Source organism: Oncorhynchus keta, chromosome 23 (genome assembly GCF_023373465.1).
Source record: "Oncorhynchus keta strain PuntledgeMale-10-30-2019 chromosome 23, Oket_V2, whole genome shotgun sequence".
NCBI classification, from domain to species: domain Eukaryota; kingdom Metazoa; phylum Chordata; class Actinopteri; order Salmoniformes; family Salmonidae; genus Oncorhynchus; species Oncorhynchus keta.
This window is the reverse complement of record NC_068443.1, coordinates 29,506,840-29,524,210: the sequence shown is the minus strand read 5'-3', so window position 1 is coordinate 29,524,210 and position 17,371 is coordinate 29,506,840. Positions and strand designations below refer to the sequence as shown.

Sequence of the window (17,371 nt, the reverse complement as noted above, 5' to 3'; positions counted from 1 at the left end):
GTTTATTTTCTATTTCATAAACAGTCAAGTGCAAATATGATTCAGCAGGAAGGATGTCTACCATGGATCCCTAAAATAATTATTAGGATCACACTTCATCAATTTAAATATTATGGGGACACCTTTGGCAGCCAAGCACAAGTTACCAGTGTAGCATATTATATAGTCTAGACATGACGTTGAAATATATTCACGGCAACAATAAAAAAGTAAATTAAAGGTGAATAAATTAAGAATTACAAGGAGCAGTTTGGAAAAACAGATCCTGTGTGATTACTCCTCTGGAACAACACACTTAACAACAACACACTCCTCTGGAACAACACACTTAACAACAACACACTCCTCTGGAACAACACACTTAACAACAACACACTCCTCTGGAACAACACACTTAACAACAACACACTCCTCTGGAACAACACACTTAACAACAACACACTCCTCTGGAACAACACACTTAACAACAACACACTCCTCTGGAACAACACACTTAACAACAACACACTCCTCTGGAACAACAAAATATCACTTAAATATTCTAGTTCCTACACATCACCTATATTTTCAAACAAAATAGGCTTTTTATGGGCTAAGTTGCTGAGCAATAGGGCAAGATCATACTCATGTCAATCCTCCTGAATGCAAATGTCTTCCTAGTAGGACTCAAATAACCGTTTCAGAGTGTTTTAGGAGTCGAACCACAGGAGGCGAAGTTGACTCCAAAAATCCTGCAGTTAGCCAGCCTGCATAGCAACCATTTTTGTTAGCCATAGTAACCAATGTTCTTTCACTAATTATTATTATTTTATTTTTTTAATTGACAAGTTTTTATCCACATGAGGATGAAATAGTATACACGTACTTATTAAAATACTGTGCAGAACGCATCACAGGCATATGCAAATTATATGAAAGTGCAGCTTTTGTGATTGGACAGTGAAAATTCTATGAGTTGTTCTTGACCCTGTTTCACACTGGCTATTTTGGCACCATGTTTCTGGGGCTAGCCCCAAAAAGCCAGTGCTCACCCTGCTCCAGAGGAGGGCCAGCTAGCCCTGGGCTAAGGTTGGTGCTTGCTCATTTTAGAATGAGCAAGTGTGGACACTCACTTGGCCTTGGGGCTAAAATCTTCCTTAGCCCAGGGCTAAGGCGCAGTGTGAAAATGCCTAATAAGTCAGTAGTGCGAAGGTAAAGAGAGACTGTTGCATCTTTGAAAAGCAGGCCATTATTCAAAGATTAAAACATTTTTTATAATGTCGGTATCTGGTAGTTCATAATAAGTATTTTAAACAGTAGTGGGTAGAGAGTTGAAGACTCACCCTGGTTGGTTGTCTGCCACCCATTTCCCTAGACTGATGAGCCTCTGGTGACGGGCACGGACTGGCAGACCCTCCTTGTCCACAGCAACGCCCTGGTGGCCTTTAGTGAAGTCAAGGATCCTGGGAAAGGGGTATACCAAAACAGACCAGGGTTAATACAAGAGAACATGGAACATGCTATGCACACAACCACACAGTCTATATGGAGGACAGGCTGAGACAAAAGGGTACGTAATGCAAGTACCGTAGAGCTGGCCGGAGAGCCAGAAACCCCTGCAGTTCAAACTCCTCTGGAAGTGGAGTCACTGGAAAACAGATAAGGGACATTAGAGACAATCAACTAAATTAGAGCTCTAACCAAGAATGAGAATCAAAGCAGACATTTCAAATGGGCATTACCTGATGCACAGGAAACATCATCTTCCTTTGGTTGGAAACTGTTCAGAATGGACACCAGCCAAGGCCAAACACTGAGGTGAAATAAGAGCAAAATATTTTAACTAAAACGCAGATAATACAAAAACACAAGTATTCCTGCTATTGCTAAGATCTAAAAGAAAGGGTCCAAAAATGAGTAAACAATAGAATACGCTACAACACCAGAGAAGCAGAACGTATCAAACTAAAATATGACACATGGAGGGCAAATGTTGACATAGAAAGTGAAAAACATACTACTGTCGTTTGTTCACAGCACTGTCCTGAAAAACAGTGGATCGCAGTTTGAGCCAGTCCAGAGACACCTTGATGGCTGGCAGTGGACATTCTCCCATGATCTCCTCTCCTCGGTTCTTATTCAGTAATGCTTGGCTACACATGATACCCAGAAATGACACTGAAAGGAAGAGGGCAATAAAATACCACCACAAGTAAATCCAATTCTGTCATTCTAATTCGACAAAGAGTGGTGACATCTGATAGACTATGAGGTTGAGAAAAGCGTTTGAGACAATCTGCTAGCTGGGCCTTGCAGTTAATACAATTACATCTAAGATGCATGTTATCAAATCCATTGTCAGTACTTCCAGATTTTTAAACATAGAGAGTAACAAACTAAAAACTGCATAACCACGAACAGGCATGTCAACCACAAGGTGAATCGTCTCATGCATATTGAGAAACAATTTGAGTTGGGGACATACTGAAGAGGCCGAGAAGTTGGAACCAGCCGATTTGCTCATCGGAGCTGAAGCTCTGGTCATCTGCTTCGTTGCCAAAGTCCCTCAGATGGTGCAGCTCAAACAGGTTGATAATCGTGATGTGGACCAGCTGCTGGGAGCTGAAGGCTTTCTGTCGAATCAGCCTCTGCAAAAAAATAAAATAAACCATGTTTAAGCTATTTTAAATATATGGAATTGGGGTAGCTTCAGACACAGATTAAGCCAAGTCCTGGACTAAAAAGTTATTTCAGTGGAGAATCTCCATTGAGAAAGCTTTTCAGTCCAGTACGGTCTTAATCGGTGTCTGAGAAACCAGCCCATAGCTTGTTAAGTGCAGTAATGCAAAGACTTTCATAGATAAGTACATATCCAAGATCGCTCTATCCTTAGTTCACTGTCAAAGGATTTAAACTTTACTTTTAAGTTGAAATCTTTACCTGAAACTGCTCTTCCAGTTTCTCCCTCAGGTTGTTGAGCTTCTCCAAACTCTTGCTCAGGTAAACGTGACCGTGGAACTTGATGAAGGCCTTGATGAAATCTGACATACTCCACTTTGTTTTGACCTCATCGTGGCTGAAGATAAGACTGGGATTAAGCATGTATACAAAAAGTTCAACTCCTCTCTCAAGTCCACACACTGTAAACTAGGGATGGACTTGAGTAATCGAGCATTTGAACAGACGTCAAAACTCGCTCTTTAACCAGAGAAAAAAACATACTACAAAACTATTTGGAATGTGCTGTGGCGTCCCAAATGTCTTGAAGACCACGTTCATTTGCTTTGACTTTAGTGTTACATTTGTTCCAACAACAAGATGCAGTTTTGGAATAATTGTTCTGTCTTTTTTCTGCTTAGGCTACTTTGCTAACTGGCAGTGCCATTTAGAATTGGTTAGCCGAGGCTTTGTATATCAATGGAGTATATTAACTCCATTTCAAATGATGACTCTTAAGAAGTGTTCCAGACACGAGATGCGCATCACTACGTACTGGAAACTTTTTTCACTTGGAAAAATATTCTGTTATATTACATCATGTATTTTTACTATAACAGGTGTGTCTTGACTGTGATAAGGGCTCGGGAAATAAGAGCGTCTTGTCTGCTAAATTAACACAACAAGGTTATGCCATTCCACAGCCATCAGCTTCTACAAGCAAGCACCACTGTGGAGGTTAATGCCTTTTTGAAGATTGTGTTCCATGATATAATATAACCAGTTGGTTTCAATGAACTAATCTTAAAAGGATATGTTTTGCATGTCCCCAATCACATCTTCAAGATATGCTACTTCCTGCATTTGGAAAGTTACATATATTGAAAATGTGACTGACATCCAAAACATTTTGGGACTATATCAACAATTGACTAATAAAACAAATACCAAATATTGTTTGTGGGTGGAGTTTCTTTAAAATGGCAATAGTTTTTTATTAAATATATATGGAAATGTAGCTTTTAGGATTTATTTTCTGTAATGTTACGATAAATTAGGCATTGTTACACACTGTTGGAAAATAAACACAGCTAAGCATAACACCTTTTGAAAAGAGTGGTTGAAATGAGGCTACAATAAAAACACTCAATGATACCTTTCAATAGCTTTAGTGAGAGCTTTCTGCAGGTTGGTGGAGGCGGCAGGGAAAGGGAACTTGACGGCGATGCTCCTGCAGTAGTAGAATATCGTTGTGAGGTGGTCCCCTTTAGAGGAGGCCAGGATGGCCAGCTGATTGTAAGGCTGACCTGTTGGAGGAGAAAGACATGGGAACATCAGTGAAACTATCAGGTTAACAGAAGATTTCATATGCTGAAATTATCTTCTTATCAGGTGAAATTTTGGAAGTTGCAAAGAAGTATATTGATGCTCTGTGTACCAGTAAACAAATACTGTACATTAAAACCTTTGTAAGTACTTACCATTTGAGGGGACAAGTTGAGCTGCATGTCTGTAATAGGACTCTGCCTGGCTGGTTTGGTTGCGATATCGTGCTTGAAGGGGGGAAGGAGATAAGCAAAACTGCTCAAAGCACTGATTGGGAGCCTGATAAAATATTGACCTCAAAATTATCTGCCCAGTGAAATTATTTTGTAGTGTGAAAACTCACCAATGTCGCCAAGGTGGACAAGACAATGCTGGCAGATATAAGAGCAAGAGCTAGGTTGGGGTTTTACAATGGTGCTGGGGTTGGTTTGTTTATTGCTGATAATTCCAAGCTGAGATGATTTCACACGACACGGCAAATCCACGTTGAACACGGTACACAGCTCCTGTAGTAACTGTTAGAGGAAAGGGTCAAGTTACTAAGAGTTGACGGGTTTTGCTTCTGTCATTTCGACATTGAGATTAAAAAATGTCCAGCATCATTTGTATTCTGATTAACATACTTATGTCAATATGATGAACTGCTTACTTAATAAATTCTAGACATACAGTTGAAGTTGGAAGTTTACATACACCTAAGCGAAATACATTTAAACGCCGTTTTACAATTCATAACATTTAATCCTAGTAAAAATTCCCTGTTTTAGGTCAGTTAGGATCACCCCTATATTTTAAGAATGTGAAATGTCAGAATAATAGTAGAGAGAATTTACTTCAGATTTGATTTCTTTCATCACATTCCCAGTGGGTCAGAAGTTAACATCCACTCAATTAGTATTTGGTAGCATTGCCTTTAAATTGTTTAACTTGAGTCAAACGTTGCGTGAAGCCTTCCACAAGCTTCCCACAATAAGTTATGTGCATTTTGGCCCATTCCTCCCGACAGAGCTGGTGTAACTGAGCCAGGTTTTTAGGCCTCCTTGCTCGCACGCGCTTTTTCAGTTCTACCCACACATTTTCTATGGGATTGAGGTCAGGGTTTGTGATGGCCACTCCAATACCTTGACATTGTTGTCCTTAAGCCATTTTGCCACAACTTTGGAAGTATGCTTGGGGTCATTGTCCATTTGGAAGACCCATTTGCGACCAAGCTTTAACTTCCTGACTGATGTCTTGAGATGTTGCTCCAATATATCCACAATTTTCCTACCTCATGATGCTATCTATTTTGTGAAGTGCACCAGTCACTCCTGCAGCAAAGCACCCCCACAACATGATGCTAACATCCCAGTGTTTCACAGTTGGGATGGTGTTCTTCGGCTTCGGTTCCTCCAAACATAACAATGGTCATTATGGCCAAACAGTTCTATTTTTGTTTCATCAGACAAGAGGACATTTCTTCGTGTGCAGTTGCAAACCGTAGTCTGGCTTTTTATGGAGGTTTTGGAGCAGTGACTTCTTCCTTGCTGAGCGGCCTTTCAGGTTATTAGGACTCGTACTGTGGATATCGATACTTTTGTACCCGTTTCCACCAACATCTTCACAAGGTCTTTTGTTGTTGTTTTGGGATTGATTTGCACTTTTCGCACCAAAGTACGTTCATCTCTAAGAGACAGAACGTGTCTCCTTCCTGAGCAGTATGATGGCTGCGTGGTCACATGGTGTTCATACTTGCATACTATTGTTTGTACAGATGAACGTGGTACCTTCAGGCGTTTGGAAATTGCTCCCAAGGATGAACCAGACTTGTGGAGGTCTACAAGTTCTTGGCTGATTTCTTTTGATTTTCTCATGATGTCAAGCAAAGAGGCACAGAGTTTGAAAGTAGGCCTTGAAATACATCCACAGGTACACTTCCTATTGACTCAAATGATGTCAATTAGCCTATCAGAAGCTTCTAAAACCATGACATCATTTTCTGGAATATTCCAAGCTGTTTAAAGGCACAGTCAACTTAGTATATGTAAACTTCTGACCCATTGGAATTGTGATACAGTGAGTTATGTGAAATAATCTCTAAACAATTGTTGGGAAAATGACTTGTGTCATGCACAAAGTAGATGTCCTAACAAACTATAGCTTTGGCAAGTCGGTTAACAAGAAGTTTGTGGTGTGGTTAAAAAAACAAACTAGTTTTAAATGACTCCAACCTAAGTATGTAAACTTCCAACTTCAACTGTATATCTGCAGAGCTGGCAAATAAGGCTCGGCCAAAACCTAAGATTCAAGTTGCAACTTACTTGTGTGTAAAATCCACTAGCTGCCTCGAGAAACAAGGACAGATTGGCCTGCACCTCACTTCTATTGGGGTTGGCTCTGTTCTTGGCTTGACTCTGTAGTGTTGTTATTTGATTCTTAAAAGCATGATTCCAGCTGAAAAATGAGGTGAGAAAATCAAAGTAAACTTTCTTGTTTCAGAGTCAAACAGCTGATGATAATACATCTACTTCCAACAGTACAATAGTTGTATTGTGCTTGAGAGCAAATTGACTCACTTCACAGTTATTACCAGAGGTGGGACCAAGTCACTACTTTTCGAGTCACAAACGAGTCTTAAGTCACAAGGTCCAAGTCTTACGTGGACCGGGTCAAGTCTCGAGTCAAGTCCATGTCGAGCATTCTAAGAGCAAGTCAAGTCACACGTTTTTTCAAGTCCTGTCAATAAAACAATCTTTGTCTACTGAGGCTACCAGACAGCCCTTTCCATTGTCTACAAAATATTTTGATCACGTAATAATTCATTTTAACAACAAATTCCAAATGGTTAAGTAAATAAGCAATTTCAAAACAAAAAGACCAGTACGCCTATGCTAGTAGTAATTGTTGCTCGATGACCCATTGCTGGAGAGCCTGCAAAGTAAACAGTTCACATTCTTGATTAGCAAAACATTATTGGAGCTGTATATTTGTGGCAATCTTCTCTCCCTACAATCTCATAATGCAGCTGCATCCAGTCGCTAGCTCCGTGATCCGCAAACTTTTTGACACCTCCCCCAGGTAGCCACTATCATCATCAACAAGATCTTAATTTCTCCAGAATGCAATATTCATCACATAATATTGAAGGCAGTGCAATATTACAACTATCTTCAGACATAGCCAGTAGCCATCAGGCTATAAGAAAATTATCATTGAAATTGGCAGGTAGCTTAGCGTCACTGTTCTGGCAAATAAGTGTCCGTAGTTTTTTTATTTATTTTATTTCACCTTTATTTAACCAGGTAGGCTAGTTGAGAACAAGTTCTCATTTGCAACTGCACGCTGATGAATAGTCATAGCAGTGTGAACAGACAAACAGAGTTACACATCTGGAGTAAACAAAAATTGTATGTTTTTTTAAACAAAAAAATGGGCAATACTATAGGCCTATGTTGAAACCTGGCACAAAAAAGTTTTTTATCTTTTAAAAAATGTTTATATAGATAATATACAAAGTATAATCCTACTTTTATGTTATGTTACAGCCACTTCTAAAAATGGAATATTTTGGTTACAATCCACTTACAATACCCCTAATAACAAAGCAAAACAAATTAATTAATTTTTTTTAAACGGAAATCACATTTTCAAACCCTTTACTGTAGGCCTATGCTTGAAACCTTTGGTAAAAGCAGAGTCTTTTAAAGTATGAAAAAACACGCCTTGCACATGTGCATTTGGGGAGTTACTCCCATTTTCTCTGCAGATCCTCTCAAGCTCTGTCTAAAAATGGGGAGCGTTGCTGCACAGCTATTTTTCTCCCCTTTTCAATCGGGTTCAGGTCACAATCTGGCCCATAATAACTTGTCCAACAAATTGCATTGTCTTTGTGAAATGTATAAAGTCTTGGAAATCACATTAATTCAAAGTCTTGGCTGTGTGCTTCGGGTTGAAGCTTGGCTGTTGGCGGGCGAGTCTTGGCAGCAGAGTCTAGTCTTGGCTGTGTGACACTACACGCCTTGGCACACCTGCATTTGGCTGGTGTTACTCCCAGTCTTGGCTGCAGATCCTCTCAAGCTCTGGCTGTGTGAATGGGGAGTCTTGGCTGCACAGCTAGTCTTGGCTGGTCTCTCCAGAGAGTCTTGGCTGTGTTGCTTGGTCGTAGTCTTGGCTGGCTCTGGCTGGGCCACTCAAGGAGTCTTGGCTGTGTCCTGAAGCCAGTCTTGGCCTGCATTGTCTTGGCTGTGTGCTTCGGGTCGTAGTCTTGGCTGTGCGCTTCGGGTCGTAGTCTTGGCTGTGCGCTTCGGGTCGTAGTCTTGGCTGTGCGCTTCGGGTCGTAGTCTTGGCTGTGCGCTTCGGGTCGTAGTCTTGGCTGTGTGCTTCGGGTCGTAGTCTTGTTGGAAGTTGAACCGTCGCCCCCAGTCTGAGGTCCTGAGCGCTCTGGAGCAGGTTTTCGTGCTCTGTTCACCTTTCCCTCGATCCTGATGCTGCCACCACCATGCTTCACCGTAGGGATGGTGCCAGGTTTCCTCCAGATGTGACGCTTGGCCTACTGCAGCTCTGATTGGTTATGGCGCACCGGTCTGCGTAGAGTACAGGCCCCGAGACATGCCTGTCAAATCAATAGAATCCTTCTCCGATGTGTTCGGTCTACGACAAAATTGTCTTGCATAGTTACGTTTTGCATATTAAGTATTTCATAGTTTCTGTATGTTGCATTGAAAGTGGCTAATATTGCATTGATCCGATCACAATTCCAACATTAAATGGAAATGCTGACAGTGTTATCCGCAGGGGCTGATATTTCTTCTGCACAGCAGCCCCGGGTGAGCAGCGCACAGTTTAGAGGGAACATTGGTCTCAAGTAAATGTTGTGTACCAAGTTATTTTATTTTCTATCAAATAGTCTCACGTCATTAAATTTGTGACTCGAGTCCAAGTCAAGTGACTTGAGTCCATACTTCGGGTTATTACTAATCTACTTTCTTTACAGTCGTCTTGCAATCTTACAAATGTAAAATTAGTTAAGCAAGTCAGAAACAAATTCTTATTTACATTGATGGCCTACGACACCCAAACCCGGACAATGCCCTTTGGGACTCCCATCACAGCCGGATGTGATACAGCCTGGAATGTGATAACAACAACTAGAGTGATAACTATTGGACTAAAGAGTATGTTGATGTAAGGTCAAATGACTCAATGAAACAGGAATACATAACATAATTGTGATCTTCAGAAAGACGGCAAAACATTGTTTCCCATTATAAAATTAGGACCATCTTATTGTTACGAAGTGAGGCTAAGATCCCTAGACCTAGCAAGAGTAGCGATAGTAGTAGGCTGCCTAATAGGTTAAATTACATAACCAATTTAATGTAGACTGGGACTTACAGATCTTGCTCCACTTTCTTGTCCAAAGCATACTCCAGGTCAGTCACCAGCATCTTCTGGTACAAGTCCTGAAGAGCCTGCCTTGAAGTCCAGACCTCTGCTGTGCCAAGCTTAGAATCTAGGGGAAAGGAGGACATTATGGGCACTCTTTATACACTTCTGATGGATTAAATCACATTTTATTCATCACGTTCTTCATAAAACAGGTGTGGACTAGTAGTGAAATGCTTATTTTACACGTCCTTCCCAACAATGCAGAGAAATAAAATAGAAAAGTAAAACACGTAACAATAGCTCCACAATGAATAACGCTAACTTGGCTATTTATTTAACCAGGTAGGCAAGTTGAGAACAAGTTCTCATTTACAATTGCGACCTGGCCAAGATAAAGCAAAGCAGTTCGACACATACAACACCACAGGAGAAAAACAAACATATAGTCAATAATACAGTAGAAACAAGTCTATATACGATGTGAGCAAATGAGGTGAGAAGGGAGGTAAAAAGGCAAAAAAAAGGCCATGGTGGCGAAGTAAATACAATATAGCAAGTAAAACACTGGAATGGTAGATTTGCAGTGGAAGAATGTGCAAAGTATAAATAAAAATAATGGGGTGCAAAGGAGCAAAATAAATAAATACAATAAAAATACAGTAGGGAAAGAGGTAGTTGTTCGGGCTAAATTATAGGTGGGCTATGTACAGGTGCAGTAATCTGTGAGCTGCTCTGACAGCTGGTGCTTAAAGCTAGTGAGGGAGATAAGTGTTTCCAGTTTCAGAGATTTTTGTAGTCCATTCCAGTCATTGGCAGCAGAGAACTGGAAGGAGAGGCGGTCAAATTGGTTTTGGGGGTGACCAGAGAGATACACCCGCTGGAGCGCGATTTACAGGTGGGTGCTGCTATGGTGACCAGCGAGCGGAGATAAGGGGGGACTTTACCTAGCATGGTCTTGTAGATGACCTGGAGCCAGTGGGTTTGGTGACGAGTATGAAGCGAGGGCCAGCCAACGAGAGCATACAGGTCGCAACAGTGGGTAGTGCATGGGGCTTTGGTGACAAAACAGATGGCACTGTGATAGACTGCATCCAATTTATTGAGTAGGGTATTGGAGGATATTTTGTAAATTACATCGCCGAAGTCGAGGATCGGTAGGATGGTCAGTTTTACAAGGGTATGTTTGGCAGCATGAGTGAAGGATGCTTTGTTGCGAAATTGGAAGCCAATTCTAGATTTAACTTTGGATGTTTGATAGGAGTCCGGAAGGAGAGTTTACAGTCTAACCAGACACCTAGGTATTTGTAGTTGTCCACATATTCTAAGTAAGAAACACCCAGAGTAGTGATGTTGGACGGGCGGGCAGGTGCAGGCAGCGATGGGTTGAAGGGCATGCATTTAGTTTTACTTGTATTTAAGAGCAATTGGAGGCCACGGAAAGAGAGTTGTATGGCATTGAAGCTCATCTGGAGGGTTGTTAACACAGTGTCCAAAGAAGGGCCAGAAGAATACAGTGCTGGCTATGGCTATATAAAAGGGATACCAGTAAAAATAATATGTGCAGGGGTACGAAGTAATTGAGGTAGACAGTATGTACGCATAAATAGGAATAAAGTGACAGTAAACAGTAACAGCGCATGTGATGATTGGGAAAAAAAAGTTAGCGCAAAAAGTGTCAATGCAGATAGTTAACTAAAAAGCTACCCCAACAAACTAAACTCAGCAAAAAAAGAAACATCCTCACAGTCAACTGCATTTATTTTCAGCAAACTTAACATGTGTAAATATTTCTATGAACATAAGATTCAACAACTGAGACAAACTGAACAATTTACACAGACATGTGACTAACAGAAATGGAATAATGTGTCCCTGAACAAAAGGGGGGTCAAAATCAAAAGTCAGTATCTGGTGTGGCCACCAGCTGCATTAAGTACTGCAGTGCATCTCCTCCTCATGGACTGCACCAGATTTGACAGTTCTGGCTGTGAGATGTTACCCCATTCTTCCAAAGGCACCTGCAAGTTCCTGGACATTTCTGTGGGAGGGATGGCACGAGCCCTCACCCTCTGATCCAACAGGTCCCAGACATGCTCAATGGGATTGAGATCCGGGCTCTTCGCTGGCCATGGCAGAACACTGACATTCCTGTCTTGCAGGAAATCACACACAGAAAGAGCAGTATGGCTGGTGGCATTGTCATGCTGGAGGGTCTTGTCAGGATGAGCTTGCAGAAAGAGTACCACATGAGGGAGGAGGATGTCTTCCCTGTAGCGCATTGATATTGCCTGCAATGACAACAAGGTCAGTCCAATGATGCTGTGACACACCGCCCCAGACCATGACAGACCCACCACATCACTCCAGAGTACAGGCCTCGGAGTAACTCTCATTCCTTCGACGATATATGCAAATCCGACCATCACCCCCGGTGAGACAAAACCGTGACTCGTCAGTGAAGAGCACTTTTTGCCAGTCCTGTCTGGTCCAGCAACGGTGGGTTTGTGCCCATAGGCAATGTTGCTGCCGGTGATGTCTGGTGAGGACCTGCCTTACAACAAGCCCTCAGTCCAGCCTATTGTGGACAGTGAGCACTGATGGAGGGATTGCACGTTCCTGGTGTAACTCGGGCAGTTGTTGTCGCCATCCTGTACCTGTCCCGCAGGTGTGATGTTCGGACGTACCGATCCTGTGCAGGTGTTGTTACACGTGGTCTGCCACTGCGAGGATGATCAGCTGTCCGTCCTGTCTCCCTGTAGCGCTGTCTTAGGCGTCTCACAGTTCAGACATTGCAAATGTATTGCCCTGGTCACATCTGTAGTCCTCATGCCTCCTTGCAGCACGCCTAAGGAACGTTCACGCAGATGAGCAGGGACCCTGGGCATCTTTCTTTTGGTGTTTTTCAGAGTCAGTAGAAAAGCCTCTTTAGTGTCCTAAGCTTTCATAACTGTGATGTTAATTGCCTACCGACTGTAAGCGGTTAGTGTCTTAATGACCGTTCCACAGGTGCACGTTCAGTAATTGTTTATGGTTCACTGAACATGCATGGGAAACAGTGTTTAAACACTTTACAATGAATATCTGTGAAGTTATTTGGATTTTTACAAATTATCTTTGAAAGACAAGGTCCTGAAAAAGGGCAATTTCTTTTGCAGAGTTTATTTAGCAGTCTTATGGATGCAATCGCCCAACTTTGTGATAAAGGAAAAAATCTGAGGCCTGCACTAGAGCCTAACCTGCTAATGTAGAAAATACGCTGTAGGCTACAGTCAGAAACAGCAAAACGATTTTGACCATGGGTGCAGTTTTACTTTTTCCTAATTTAGATATAGTATATTTCTGCTTATAATTTCTGACATTTTGGTAAGCTGTTAGTCAACTTCTATAAGTTAAAGTCTATAATTAGATACATGCAGCTTCTCTTCGGTCATATGTTGCTCGATATCTCGAAAACTAAATAAACCCTTGCTAACTAGAAAGTCAAATCAATAGAATTAATGCAGTTAATGTCACGCCTTGGTCATTGTATTTTGTGTTTTCGTTATATATTTGGTCAGGCCAGGGTGTGACATGGGTTTATGTTATTGTATTTTCGTATTGGGGTTTGTAGTATTTGGGATCGCGGCTGATTAGGGGTGTTGTATAGGCTTGGCTGCCTGAGGCGGTTCTCAGAGTCAGATGATTCTCGTTGTCTCTGATTGGGAACCGTATTTAGGTAGCCTGGTTTCGCTTTGTATTTTGTGGGTGATTGTTCCTGTCTCTGTGTAGTTTCACCAGATAGGCTGTAATAGGTTTCACGTTCCGTTTGTCGTTTTGTATTTTGTATAGTTATTTCATGTATCGCTTTCTTTATTAAAGACATGAGTAACCACCACACTGCATTTCGGTCCGACTCTTTTTCTACAAACGAAGAACGACGTTACAGTTAACATCTGTAAAGTTCTCTCCATCATCTCTGCTTCTTCACGGAGCAAAGACATTTAGGGACCAGGGACAAAATGCAATAACAAAAAACTACAATTCTGTGCAAAATCTGTTTGACCTTTTGTAAGGAAATAGAAAGCAGTGAAAATGAGACATGTTGCTGATAAGATTTCAGTTTGGCTTAGATGCATATTTCTTCTGATTGCAAATAACGATCAGCTTTTGATGCTGATGAAGACCGTATCTAATTGCATTTGCATTCTCTCAAGATGCTGAAAGAAACCATATCTCTACACAAGTCAAAATTGTGCCGACATACAGTATGATTTAGAACTTTACTGAAATAAATGCTTAATTCTGCAGGAGTTAAACCTTCAGTTTCCAATTAACCATCTGAACAGTAGGCAAGAGTTCCCTTGACGTGCCATATATCTATTTGAAGTCCCTGTTTTGTGACTGTCGAATTTGTATAGCGCCTCACAACCATCACACATAACCGGCACTGCTATCATCCTCTTTTACCACTTCACCAAACATTACTTTTCTGGCCCTCTTCTCCATTTTCAACTCCCAATTTCACAGCTTTTCTCTGATTGAATTAAACTTAATACCAGGGACATTTCCTTTTTGCATCCGGGGCTGGAGTGTTACCAATGCAGTAAACAATCTGAAAAGAGTAATCACAAGAGTACAATGGAAATATTAACAGTATTGTATTTTCTTGGGCGGAAATAAATATAAACCTATCATATGGTGATATCTGGTACCGATAACCTTGTATGGTGATTTGGAACCAAACATTGTAGGCCTACAGTGTGATATGAGACTCTTTCAATGGTGATTTTGGACAATTTCAACTGAGATCGAGTGTGCGTGTTCACCATAAAAGACATCACTGTGCAGTCTTCTTGGGAGAGGAAAGCAAAGTCACACACTGTGTGCAACAGCCGGCCAAAGCAGAGCTCACATTGTATGTAAACATGTAAATCAGGAGACGATGACCCACTGGCATGGTGGAGAGGGAATGAGGGTCGCATTCCGCTCTTGGCCAACTTTACCGTCAAATACCAAAAAGTGTTCCGTGTGAACGTGTCTTCAATAGGCCTACAGCAGGCAATATTGTTACCCCACTCCTCAGTCTGTTAAAGCCAGAAAATGTGAACATGCTTGTGTTCCTTGCCAGAAACCTTTAGGTAGGTTAATATATAAATGAAAATATTCTGAATGTTTCAGAAGGTGAGTGCTACGGGACAATAGTCAATTAGACAGGTTGCCTGAACATTATTGGGCACAGGCAGTATGGTGATCAGCTTGAAAAAGGTATTACATACTGAGTCAGGAAGAGGTTTAAAATGTCCATTAAGACACTTGCCAGCTGGTCAGCGCATTCTCCAAGTATGTGTCCTGGTAATCCTTCTGGCCCTGCAGCCTTGTGAATGTTAACCTGCTTAAAAAGGTCTTACTCACATCAGCTACGAAGAGCGTGATCCCACTCGTCCATAACAGCTGGTGCGCTCAGGCATGGTGTAGTGTTGCTTGCCTCGAAGCATGCATAGAAGGCATTTAGCCCGTCTGGCAGAGCTGCGTCACTGGGCAGCTAGCGGCTCCCATGATTTTTCCCCATGATAGTTTGCAAGCCCTGCCACATTTGACGAGTGGCAGAGTTGGTGTAGAAGGATTCGATCTTAGTCCTGTATTGACGCTTTGCCTGTTTGAGGGGACATAGCGGGATTTCTTATACGTGTCCGGGTTAGCGGCACGATCCTTGAAAGCGGCAGCTGTAGCTGTAGCCTTTAGCTCAGTGCGGATGTTGGCTTATGTATGTACGGTCAGTGTGGGGATGACGTATTGCACTTATTAATGAAACCGGTGACGACTGGGGTAAACGCCGATAAACTCAAAACGGGGGAACGTTTACCGGTTGCTCCGGAGGTAAAGGTGAAGTCTGATGTTTGGCATAAATTTGACAAATTGTGGAAAATACTGGAGATCAAGAAAGGTAAGGAGCAAACGCTGCATGCATATTATGTGTGCCAAACCGGTGCTGTTAGACTACAATATCATTTTTGTCCGTTTAGAACAACGTAAACAAAATAAATTAGAATCCTACCAGAGACATTTTTTAAGCCTTTATTACAACAAAGACTAAAAGCAGTCACATGCATTTGTGAATGCAATTCCCGAAATGGACGGTTTATTTATTATGCTAATTATTCAAGTGTCGCTTTGTCATTTTATTATTAAACTAAAATGCTTAATTGCATTTCAAATCATGAATGACTCATATGCTGTGTGATGACATGAACAAATTATTGATACAGTAACCTACATAACTATGAAGATATAGGCCAGAGTAAGTTACGGTATTAAGACTAAACAGGCCGCGCTCTTAGGCCTATAACCTTGATGGTGGTTATACAAGGCTGCTATGCTAAGCCTATTAATGATAATGACATTACTTGTTTATTATTATAAACAATGAGGGTATCAAGAAAAAGGAGGGTTTAGTGTAAACACTAAATAATACAGCATAGCAAAGACTAAAAACAGGCAAATTTATGAAATTGTTTATCCCACATGTAGTTGCGTGAGGCTTGGTGCTCACGGAATAAGTAGGCTACTAAAAAAAGCAACTCTTAAAAGACAACAGAAGCATGATTGTCTTATTTCTGTAGATATATATGGATGACTTATGAAAGCCAGGCACATTTAACAGTTAGGCTATTGATTATAGACCTAAATAAGTTGGTGTTTCCCAGCTACTCACTTTTCTTAGACAAATAAGGCAAGGGCTTTTTTTCTCATCTCTTAAGTCCACTGCTGCCTCTACAGCATTGATCTCAACACCAATATACTGGTTAACTTATCTATTATGCACAAAGCAACATGGTCTAGGAAAAGATAAGGCTGGAAGTGGTGTTGGAGGAGGCACTCTCCTCTGATTTAAAATAAAATATACCAATGCCCCAGGGCAGTAATTGGGGACATTGCCCTGTGTATGGTGCAATCTTTCGGATGGGACATTAAGCAGGTGTCCTGACTCTATGTGGTCATTAAAGATCACATGGCACTTATCGTAAGAGTAGGGGTGTTAACCTGTGTCCTGGATAAATTCCCAATCTGGCCCTCATACCAACATGGCCACCTAATCATCCCCAGGTCCAATAGGCTCATTCATCCCCTTTAACTATTCCCTGGGTCATCGCTATAAATGAGAATGTTCTCAGTCAACTTACCTGGTAAAATATATATACGAACACATCTTTTTTATATGATAAAGGAATATACTGTCTGTATATGCTGTCTGTCCCAGGTCTGGGGATTATCAACTTCCAAAACATTAAAGAAAAGGAAAAGCTTTCAAGATCAAAATTAATAAGAGACCATAATATCAGCAAAAACAATATCGTCCACAATGCATAGTGTCTAGTAATAAGGGGTCGTGGGTTAAAACAAAGAAGGAACCACAAAGGTGAGGTGTGAAACATACCTGTCATGTCAGCCTTCAGGGCCTCTGCCTGCCTGCTTGGGTATAAACAAACAGAAGAAGCTAAGTTAATCAATACAGACCCACACCCTACCTTTATGCATAGCATACACCATATGAAATTAAGACCAGTAGTAAACAAAGCACCGTATTGCACATTTAAAAATAACAAATCAAAACTAAAGGGGATTCAAGTGTGTCCGCTGCCACTAACTGCTCAATGTAATCAAAACATGCAACAGGAGATTGTATTCTTTTGACATGCTGGAAAGAGATTTGCTCCAGTTTTTAGCCACTGAGTGCAAATGGTAACAGCACTATTTGCTCGGAAACATAAAAGGACAATTTATG

At 41.3% G+C, this 17,371-nt stretch overlaps 1 protein-coding gene across 6 annotated transcripts in view; it reads right to left on the bottom strand.

Annotated features, from left to right (window-relative positions):
* Window positions 1-17,371, bottom strand: part of LOC118402126 (nonsense-mediated mRNA decay factor SMG7-like) — a 28,823-nt gene that overhangs the window by 9,710 nt on the left and 1,742 nt on the right. For 4 of the 6 annotated variants that reach the window (XM_035800066.2, XM_035800069.2, XM_035800065.2 and 1 more), the window contains 12 exons: window positions 17,024-17,058; window positions 9,616-9,733; window positions 6,543-6,675; window positions 4,586-4,757; window positions 4,398-4,469; window positions 4,073-4,223; window positions 2,920-3,055; window positions 2,465-2,627; window positions 1,998-2,157; window positions 1,722-1,792; window positions 1,567-1,627; window positions 1,323-1,442 (listed from right to left, as the gene is read on the bottom strand). In XM_035800066.2, the coding sequence (XP_035655959.1) occupies window positions 1,323-1,442; window positions 1,567-1,627; window positions 1,722-1,792; window positions 1,998-2,157; window positions 2,465-2,627; window positions 2,920-3,055; window positions 4,073-4,223; window positions 4,398-4,469; window positions 4,586-4,757; window positions 6,543-6,675; window positions 9,616-9,733; window positions 17,024-17,058 (1,392 nt within the window). The remainder of the gene's footprint in view (window positions 1-1,322; window positions 1,443-1,566; window positions 1,628-1,721; window positions 1,793-1,997; window positions 2,158-2,464; window positions 2,628-2,919; window positions 3,056-4,072; window positions 4,224-4,397; window positions 4,470-4,585; window positions 4,758-6,542; window positions 6,676-9,615; window positions 9,734-17,023; window positions 17,059-17,371) is intronic. The other 2 variants (XM_035800068.2, XM_035800067.2) reach the window with 1 other exon arrangement.